Source organism: Bison bison, unplaced genomic scaffold (assembly GCF_000754665.1).
Source record: "Bison bison bison isolate TAMUID 2011002044 unplaced genomic scaffold, Bison_UMD1.0 scf7180017864331, whole genome shotgun sequence".
Classification (NCBI taxonomy): Eukaryota; Metazoa; Chordata; class Mammalia; order Artiodactyla; family Bovidae; genus Bison; species Bison bison.
The window spans coordinates 2013282-2023240 of NW_011494903.1; the positions used below are offsets into that span (position 1 = coordinate 2013282).

At 43.4% G+C, this 9959-nt stretch overlaps 1 protein-coding gene across 1 annotated transcript; it reads left to right on the top strand.

Annotated features, from left to right (window-relative positions):
- The first annotated feature begins 707 nt into the window (after positions 1–707).
- Positions 708–3401, top strand: RPL37 (ribosomal protein L37). Its single transcript, XM_010853722.1, has 4 exons — positions 708–853; positions 1466–1601; positions 2106–2190; positions 3284–3401. Exons 1-4 carry the CDS (start codon positions 851–853, stop codon positions 3351–3353), a joined length of 294 nt encoding a protein of 97 aa, XP_010852024.1. The 5' UTR covers positions 708–850; the 3' UTR covers positions 3354–3401.
- The last annotated feature ends 6558 nt before the right edge of the window (positions 3402–9959 follow it).

Below are 9959 nucleotides of genomic sequence, written 5' to 3' on the forward strand. Positions count from 1 at the left end.
GGAAACTTGTTAACAAGTTCCACGTCTGATTCCTTGGCATAGTAAAATGGGAGATCAAGCCATATGCCTATTATTACAGTTTAAAAAGGCATTTCCTGCCTTTCTCTTCATATTCTGAGCCCAGCTATGTCCTCCTAGCAAGTGAGGACTGTGCTCAGTAGCTTAGTCGCAACCGACTCTTTGCGATCCAATGGACTAGCCCACCAGGCTGCTCTGTCCTTCGGATTTTCTGGGAGCGGGTTGCCACTTCATTCTCCAGGAGAGCTTCACCACCCAGGGACGGAACCCGCGTCTCCTGCACTGCTAGGCAGATTCTTTACCGCAGAGCCTGTGAGGATCAGTCAGTCAAAAGCTTCAGGCCGGAGTACAGAGGAACGTGGAGAAGTACACCAGCCCAACCCCCAACCCTACACAGACGCCGGGAGAGCTGAGCTAGCGCCTGCACCCCAAGCAGGGGAGCCTCTCTACCCACATTTCCCATCTCCTAGGAAACCGGAATCTGCAATGTGGCCTTAGCGCTGACAGAACACTCGTAAAGACCGGAGGGAAACAACAGGAGGGTAGGTAGTCGAGTTCCGGTCTAAAAGTTTGAGGCAGGGAAAGGCGGATCCGGGAGGTATACGCCCAATCCCTTCCCCAGAAAGTTGTGGGTTCCGCTCCGCTCAACTCTCTATTGGCCCTAACTAGCTCTGCGATCCTCCTCTCGAACCCACCCACACTGCGGTGACGGACGCTTGAGAGCGGTGCACTGCGCCCCGCCGGAAGTGCTTTCCTGGGTGGAAGCTTCAGAGTGAAATATAGCGGAAGTGCTTTCTCTTCCGGCCTCTTTGGTCTCGGCGGCAGAAGCAAGATGGTGAGTGTTTTCCAGGGGCTCTCGTCATCGGCTTTCATCCTCACCCCCTGAACTGCACCCCATGCAATCCGTGGGGGCCCTGGAAGCTTTCGGATAAGAGGAGCCGGTGGGTAGGGAAGGCAGCTTTCGAGAGGCACAAGAATGGCTCATAATTCTGATGTGGGGATGCTGAGCCTGCCGTCGTGGAGCTGCAGCTGCTCCAGGCCCCTTTCTTCTGACTTTTGGGAAGCCCGCACAGCCTTGCCCACCAGTGGGAACTAATGGAAGGAGCATGGATTGCGGGTATTTGGCTCTGTAAGCAAAAGAATAGTTGGCGACGGTCCCTGGGCAGGAGCTCTTAGATTTTGCAGTAAGAGTAGGTAGGAAAACCACGTTACCTCCTCTTTTGCCTTTTACGTTTTTCATTGTCCTTTTTAATAATGTAGCAAGTTTCAAAACATGGCAGATCTTGCCGGGGCTTTAGATGACGTGAAATCTAATAGTGGTCACTGATTTAGCACAGTGTCAGCCTTTGTGATTGTCATTAGTTTATATCAGTAGTTACTTTAACTGAAAATGTTTGCATGTGTATGGAAATGACTAGACTTAAACATTTATCCCCTTAACTTGCAGACGAAGGGAACGTCATCGTTTGGAAAGCGTCGGAATAAGACGCACACGCTGTGCCGCCGTTGTGGCTCTAAGGCCTACCACCTTCAGAAGTCGACCTGTGGCAAGTGTGGCTACCCTGCCAAGCGAAAGAGAAAGTGTAAGTTAATGTTTATAAACGTACTTTGAGAATAGTCTCGTTTCATATGTACCTCGGTGGGGCATGACTTTGAATGTTGTTTCCTAGCAAAATTGTACATCTGTATACCACTATGTTGATTAGTTGCTAAGTTGTGTCCCACTCTTGCAACCCCATAATCTTTAGCTTAGTAGGCGTCTCTGTCCAATGGCTGTCCCAGGCAAAAATACTGTAGTGGGTTTCCATTTCTTCTTCCATGTATGGTCTTCCCTTGTGGCTCAACTGGTATGCTGAGCTTGCAGTGCAGACCTGGGTTCGATCCTTGGGTTGGGAAGAATCCTTGGAGAAGAGAAAGGCTACACATTCCAGTATTCTGACCTGGAGAATTCCATGGACAGTATAAGTATACCGATAAAATGAGTTTAAAGCCAAGGCAGGCATTTTTAATTAAATTGACAGACAATGTGTCCTGGGTATGTAGGGACAACAATTTGGATCTTAACCTGAATTTTTTTTTTTCCCCAGATAATTGGAGTGCTAAAGCTAAAAGACGAAATACCACCGGGACTGGTAGAATGAGGCACCTAAAAATTGTATACCGCAGATTCAGGTACAGTTTTATGTTTCAGTTATAGGTGGGTGTATGGGCTTATATAACAGTCGTCTCAACTCCTCTGGTTCGTGGGATGAGGTTGTTGCTAGGGTCCTTTTTCTTTTGCCACCATAACCTTCACATCAGTCTCGAACTTAGGAATCAGTGAACAGTAGTAGGCACTGAATAGGCTGGAGTGTAGTTTGAGGTAGACTCCAGAAAATAATGGCATTTATTCGCATACCTCCATTTCATTTTCCTGCCAGAGTTTGTCAAGATGATAGTATGTAATTGAGGCCTTCAGTTTTGTGGCTTTGGGCAAGTCTGCTTGCTGTAGAACACTGTTGTACTTAAAGAGAGACCTTAGAGTTTTAATTTCAGCCCCAACATAGTCTTATAGAGAAACTGCATTTTTAGTGGTAGCAGTTGAGGGGTGTAAGGCCTCCACTGAAGTGATTATTTGTTGGGGACTGGGGTTGTCCTGTGCATTGTAGGATATTTAGCAGAATTTGTGACCTTCACTCAATTCAAGATCTTCAAGACCGCAAGACAGTTTGGGGGGTGTAAACACAACACACTTAGATGTATTTGTGTGTTGGAGTGACCGTTGCACTTAAGGCCAGTATATAGTAGTATGGGATAGGGTTCAGTGGTCTGCTAGTTTGAGTTAAGAGCATAAATTGAAGCCAATTTTAACCTGTGTGTTCCTCAAAAGACATTTCAAGTAGATGTTAAGTGAGTTAAGACATTAACCGTAGTTAAGCAGTTGAGAAAATGTCTATCATTAATCACGTTTTTCCTTAGCTAAAGGAAGGTAGGATCTCTGACCCATATTTTAAGAATCCGTTTTCCCAAAACCTTGGGAATCATAAGTGGTGGGGAAATACTGATCACTGCAACCAAATATGTTGCCTTGGCTATTTTGAAGCAGAGGGAAATAAATACCACAGCTTATCAGTGATGTTCTAAAAAATAAATGTCTGAACTTATGAATTCAATATTGATTTCATCATCTAACTGAGATAAGCTCATGAAAATATATTTTAACAAAGATTGAAATGTATGCGTTGACATTGCTGAAGTAACCATTCTTGTTTTTAACACAATGCAGGCATGGATTCCGTGAAGGAACAACACCTAAACCCAAGCGAGCGGCTGTTGCAGCATCCAGTTCATCTTAAGGATTTCAACGATTAGTTGCACAATAAATGTTCTGGCTTTTAAAATTATCTGGTGTGCTAAGGTATTTTTAATAGGCTTGTATCAGTGATTTACATAGGTTTGTGAATGTGACAACTAAAAATCAGGTTTATTTGTTAAGTGGCTGTTTTGGAACACTACCTTTTAAACTGGGTTGTGATACTGCTTAATAGGATTGGGCCTTTACAAGCGGAGTTCTAAGATTCCTTAAAGATGACATTAAGAAGTAACATCTGTGCTACTGTGAGAACTGTGTTACCTCTGTGGTCTTTGTGGAGTGGTTGTCGTCCTGTATGATAGGCTTTGGATTTCTGGTGAGAACACAAAGGACAGGAGTTGAAGGAATTCCATTTTGGAAAGGTGGTTTTGTGGGGTTTTTGTATTTGATTTACAATGTTGCGTTAGTTTTTTACAGCAAAGTGATTCAGCTATACGTTTTTCTTTTTAAGATTCTCAGGTGATATTAACTCTTGGCGCCCAGCTCATAGGCTGTGTGTGCTTTTTAAGGTGGTCAGCTAAGTGAACAACTAGGTATGAGTCAATAAGAACATTTGTAGGGCCATGTGCAAATGCAGTGTATTGAGTAGAATGCAAAGGAAGGCCAAGTATAAACTCACTTGTAGGCTAGTAGAATTTTTTTAATCCTCACCTAGGTGATCATTGACTTTTCAGGGCTCTGAATTTTTCTGCCTTGCTTTCTGGTGTTTCTGCCAGTTTTTTGAAGTGAAGACAATACCAACTTTGTTGGACTGGTGAGAGAATAGAACATTAATTAAACATCACAAGTGTTGGAGTAACTAGCATAAAATAGCAATGTGGCCAAGCTGTGCTGTCCCAACTTGTAGCTTCCCGTTTTTTTAAGAATTTAACAACTTTAATCTGACCTTGAAGGAGTTTTCATGATCATCACTGCCTCCGCAACCTTACCTTTAAAAACTGCCCTAGAATGCATTCCAAGATTAGTTAATTGCTCCCTTGCTTTTTTCCTTAGCTCCTAACTCTTTCAGGTCTCAGCTTGCTTCTACAGGAGCCCCAGCTGATCTGAATCTATATTGGGTTTCGTCCCAATATGTGTTATGTAATATAATGACTCTGTTCTACTTTTGCTGCTGTTCGCTGTTGAGTTGCTAAGTGTGTCTGACTCTGCAACGCCATGGACTGTATCCCACCAGGCTCCTCAGTCCATGAGATTTCCCAGGCAACCCACTGGAGTGGGTTGCCACTTCCTGTGTCTCCTTTGGCAGGCAGGTTCTTTACCACTGAACCACCCCAGAGGCCCTCTTCTACTTTGTTGTTGTTAGTACTAAGTCTAGTCCTACTCTTTGTGACCCCAAGGACTACAGCACCCTGGGCTTCTCTGGCCTTCACTATCTCAATGGAATTTGCACTCTTACGTTAATTGAGTGGGTGATGCTATCCAGCCATACTCAGGGATGCATAATAAGTTCTGTATCCAGTTGACATTTGATCATGTGATTTTTACTGGTGTACCTGTGCTTATTTATTTGTAAGGTGGAAGTCTAACTAACTATGGGCTTTCAAAGTGAAGGTGCTTCTACAGTGGCTGTAGCCTAGTTACTGTAGTGGGTTCAAATATTTGAAATTGCTTTTGACCTATAAAAATAGTAATTTTATTTTGGCTTGAGTACTGAATAATCTGACATGGTATTAAGATCTTTCTGAAATCTTGCAGTATTACTAAAGGTTGATTCCTGGGTGCTGGAGAGGCCCATTAAGATAGGTAATACCCAGGGCAGAATAAATATTAGGCCTTGAGGTAAGTAGGTGCTGACCTGAAGACAAGAAATTTCTAAATCCTGGGTCAGAAAACAGTTGGCACAAGGCGGGGTTGCATGAGAGGTAGACAGTGATGCCTTAAAAAAGGCCTCTGTGTTTATTGAGTATAAAGTGACTTAGTCCTTATTTGCCAGTGCCTGTGGCCTTGACTGTTTGAGTTTCAGTGGGAAATTTCTCTGATAACATGGAAATCGTAAGACCCAGGGAGAAGCAGTGGGCTAGAGATGGAGCTGGTTAACACGTTCAGTACAGACAGGTGGGTTCAGTTCATTCAATGCTAGTTTGCAGACAGTTCATACCTGACATATCTCATGATGTCCTCAGGATCAAAGTTGGTTTGGACAGTGGATCTCTGTCTAACAGAAGATGCCTGAGGCCAGTGCCACAACTAAGGGATTTATGTTTCTTTGGCAGGGGAACACAGGAGCCGTTGAGTGTTACCATAGGGTATCTGAAGTAATACCCAGGAATGTATCATTATTTATGTATGCATTTGACCTTTCAGTCACAGCTACTGTGGTTTTGTCAGTTGGAGAAAATATCAGAGGTAGGGGTCTTGGATTTTCTGGACTAGGGGGCAAGGATTTGGTGCATTCACTGAGGAATATAAGATGGAAGCAACAGGAAGAAATTGTTAGGTGGTGTTGATGCCTGTGGGATACTAGAAGTATCTTGGAAGAACTCAGTAAAGCTAGTGGCAGCTGAAGTGGAAAGCCGAAAGCCCAGGCTGGAGATTTGCATTTGGAAATAATGAACATAGAGTTGAGAATGGGAATTGATTTAGGGATTAGAAGGAAATGGTGAAACCTGGGAGGCATTTAAAAATGATGGGAGATGGAAGGAAAGGATTGTTTATTTTTCTGTCTTTAAAAATTCAGATTCTTGACTCAGTAATGGTTGAAACCATTTGAAAAAGAGAAGACAGTGTAGAGAGGCTCAAGGAAAGGTTTGGGGAGATGTCCTTAGGAGATGAGGAATGAGAGTGGTTCATTAATTTGTTCAGCATACATGTGATGAGTGGGAACAAAAACCAACATGGTTGAAGTTGACTCCAGTCATTGCAGAAATGAGTCCTACAAACTAAGTGTCCTGTGGGACTAAGGCCAAGGAGGAAAAGATTTTTATATTAAAAAAATTTAATGACTTCAGGGTTTGGAAAATTTAGGTTAGTGTTTATTTTCCACCAGCCTTGTTTCTGTAGAGCATCAGGAATAAAGCCAGAGGTTCAGGGGTGATTGGGCAATAAAGAATTTAGTTTAAAATGAGAAGAGTTTAGTTTAAAAAGCACTTTTGGAAGGTTACCTAGTTATTCTGTAGTTGCCTTTCACTTCTATTTATGATACTGTGCCCCTTATGAACCAAATCTAGTGACCTCTGTGTGCCAGAAGCAGTTCTGGGCCCAGGAGATACAGTGGAGAATAAGACAGACTCCTTTGGCAGAGATTTCAGTAGAGCATGTGACAGCCTGCACTTGGTGTGTATGTGGTGTGTTGGGGTTGAGATACCTAGAACAGATAAGTAATTTCAGGTAGTGTTAAGACCTATGAAGACAAAAATACAGAAAGTGTGACAGGATGGAGGTAGAGGACCCCTTAGAAAAGTGGTTAAGATAAATATGGAAATTCCCTGGTGGTCCAGTGGTTAGGACTGCAAAGGGCCCCAGTTCAGTTGCTGGTCAGGGAACTAAGATCCCAACCCTAACTTTTGTCAAGTTAAATGTTTTTCTCAAAACGAAAGGTAGTTCATAATCTAAGAAAAGCATATCTCAGAGACTATCAAACTGAGAAACTAAGAATGAAATCTGGAGCAAAAACTTCTGTCTATGGTAAGGTAAAGGGATGTCTTGTCAAATAACCAATGAAAAAATGGTTCTCATCTATGCGAGTGGTCTGTAGATTACCACAGGCATGGTATGTGGATTGAGATTTTATTTTTGTGTGCTCATCTCTATGCAATGGAGATATGCCCCAGGATGAAGACTTTGTTCTTTTTTTTTTTTTTTTTTAAGATTACTCAAAGATAAGAAAAAATATCCTCCAGTCATGATTAGTTGTAAAAATAGTTTTTATTTCTCAAGAAATTTTTGGTTCTATGTTATAGTCAGAATTCAAAGTTGACTTAAGCTTATCTTTCAGCTTGGGCCTCTTGGGCTGAAGCCGTTGGAGAAGGGGGCATGATCCCTCTGATTTCAGCTTTTCTCCTTGAGATGAGGGGCTTGTGAGCTGCAGTTTCACTCAGTGGGGTTTAAAGAGTTGACAAGACGGGGGAGTGGTGTTTCCTTTTCCTGAGGTTTCCTCTACTTCTGAGGGCCCTACAGACAAGATCCCATGCTTTCCCTCACTCCTGAGTGGCTCACATCTGGTCCACAAGAAAAATTCCCACATTCCTGGCCTCAACAACCTGAAGTTTCCTAGGTTTAGAACTGCTGCCTCTGCTAAGTCACTTCAGTCGTGTTCGACTCTGTGCAACCCCATAGACGACAGCCCACCAGGCTCCCCCGTCCCTGGGATTCTCCAGGCAAGAACACTGGAGTGGGTTGCCATTTCCTTCTCCAATGCATGAAAGTGAAAAGTGAAAGTGAAGTCGCTCAGTGGTGTCCAACTCTTAGCGACCCCATAAGACTGCAGCCTACCAGGCTCCTCTGACCATGGGATTTTCCAGGCAAAAGTACTGGAGTGAGGTGCCATTGCCTTCTCCGAGGTTTAGAACTAGAAAGTAGTAAAACTATTCTAAGAAGGTTGGATTGAATACTTCCAACTCAAATTTCTTTACAAAAATTTTCCATTAAACTCTTATATCTTTGATTTGGCTGAGGATTCTAAAAGCTGTGACCAGATGTGAGCCACTCAGGAGAGAGGCAGAATGGAAAAACAAGATCCTACTGGATAGGATGGGGACCTGTACTCAATATCCTCTAATAAACCGTAATGGAAAAGAATATAAAAGGTACATATGTATAATTGAGTCACTTTGCTGTACAGCAGAAATTAACATTGTAGGACAGCTATAGTGTTGGTCGCTCAGTCGTGTTTGACTCTGAGATCCCATGGACTATAGCCCACCAGGCTGTTCTGTCCATGGATATTCCAGGCAAGAATACCAGAGTGGATTGCCATTTCCTCCTCCAACTACAATTTAAAAAGCTGTGACCTGGTTCTTGGATACGTTGTGTGTGTGTGTGTGTGTGTGTGTGTGTGTGTGTGTGTGTGCACCTCCATGCTTAGTTACTTCATTGTGTCTGACTCTTTGCAACACATTGGACTATAACCCTCCAGGTTCCTCTGTCCATGGGATTCTCCAGGCTAGAATACTGAAGTGGGTGGCCGTTTCCTACTCTAGGGCATCTTCCCAACCCGGGGATCGAACCTAGGTTACCTGTGACTCCTGCATTGTAGGCAGATTCTTTACCCGCTGAGTGTGTCTGTTGTTGAGTCACTAAGTCCTGTACAACTTTGCCCCATGGGTTGCAGCACACCAGGCTTTCCCTGTCCTTAACTATCTCCCAGAGTTTGCTCAAATTCATGCCCATTGAGTGGATGATGTCATCCAATCATCTCATCCTCTATCACCTCCTTCTGCCCTCAATCTTGCCCATCATCGGGGCCTTTTCCAGTGAGTTGGCTCTTAGCATCAGGGGGCCAAAGTATTTGAGCTTCAGCATCAGCCCTGCCAATCAATATACAGGGTTGATTTCCTTTAGGATTGACTGGTTTGATCTTGCAGTCCAAAGTCCAGGAGGCTTTTCTAGCACCACAATTCAAAAGCATCAGTTCTAAAGCGCTCAGCCTTCTTAATGGTCCAACTCACATCCATACATGGTGGTGGTGCAGTTGCTAAGTCATGTCTGACTCTTATAACCCTGTAGACTACAACCTGTGAGGCTCCTCTCGTCCATGGGATTTTCCAGGCAAGAATACTGGGGTGGGTTGCCAGTTCCTTCTCCAGGGGATCTTCCCAACCAAGGGTTTGGACCTGAGTCTCCTGCTTTGCAGGCAGATTCTCTACCGACTATGCTACGAGGGAAGGGCATCCATAGATACTACTGGAAGAACCATAGCTTTTGACTCTGCAGACCTTTGTTAGCAAACTGATGTGTTTGCTTTTTAATATGCTGTCTAGGTTTGTTGTAGCTTTCTTTCCAAGAAGCAAGCATCTTCTCTGTGTCTGATTTGATACTTTCCAGCCCACTGAGAGCCCTAACAATTGGACTGCCAGGGTATTTACAGCCCTAATCTTAAATGTTACATTTGTATAGTTCTGGAAAAGACATCTATCTAGCACATGCAGAAGGTGTGTGATTTGCTCTCAGAAAATGTTTAAAATGATCTGAACTCTATTATATATAGTTACTATGTGGAGATAATTAAGTCCTTTAGGGGAAAGATCTTTAAAAAAAAAAAACAAAAAACACCGAGGACTCTCCTGGTGATGGAGTGAATAGGCATTCGCTTGCCGATGCAGAGGACATGGGTTTGATTCCTAGTCTGGGGAGATTATGCATGCTGCAGGCAACGAAAGCCCGTGAGCCCTAGAGCCTCTGCTCTACGAGAAAAGCTACTGCAATGAGAAGCCTGTGCACCGCAACAAAGACACCCAGTGTGACCAAAAAAAAATTTTTTTTAACTGTTAAGGTGTTGAAGAAAGGTCTAGCTCCTTTAAGGTAGAGCAGGTGGAAGAGGTGACCAAGGAGGAAGCAAATGGGTACCAGGTGATAAATGGTACTGTTTTAGAAACATCACCATCTTGGGCAAATGGGAGGAGGGAAGGCTTGTCAGTAAATGGTTCATCCA

Coding starts and splice junctions, on each gene's coding strand:
- RPL37 (XM_010853722.1), top strand. Junction 1,602..2,105: donor TGCCAAGCGAAAGAGAAAGT/GTAAGTTAATGT, acceptor TTTTTTCCCCAG/ATAATTGGAGTGCTAAAGCT. Junction 2,191..3,283: donor ATTGTATACCGCAGATTCAG/GTACAGTTTTAT, acceptor AACACAATGCAG/GCATGGATTCCGTGAAGGAA.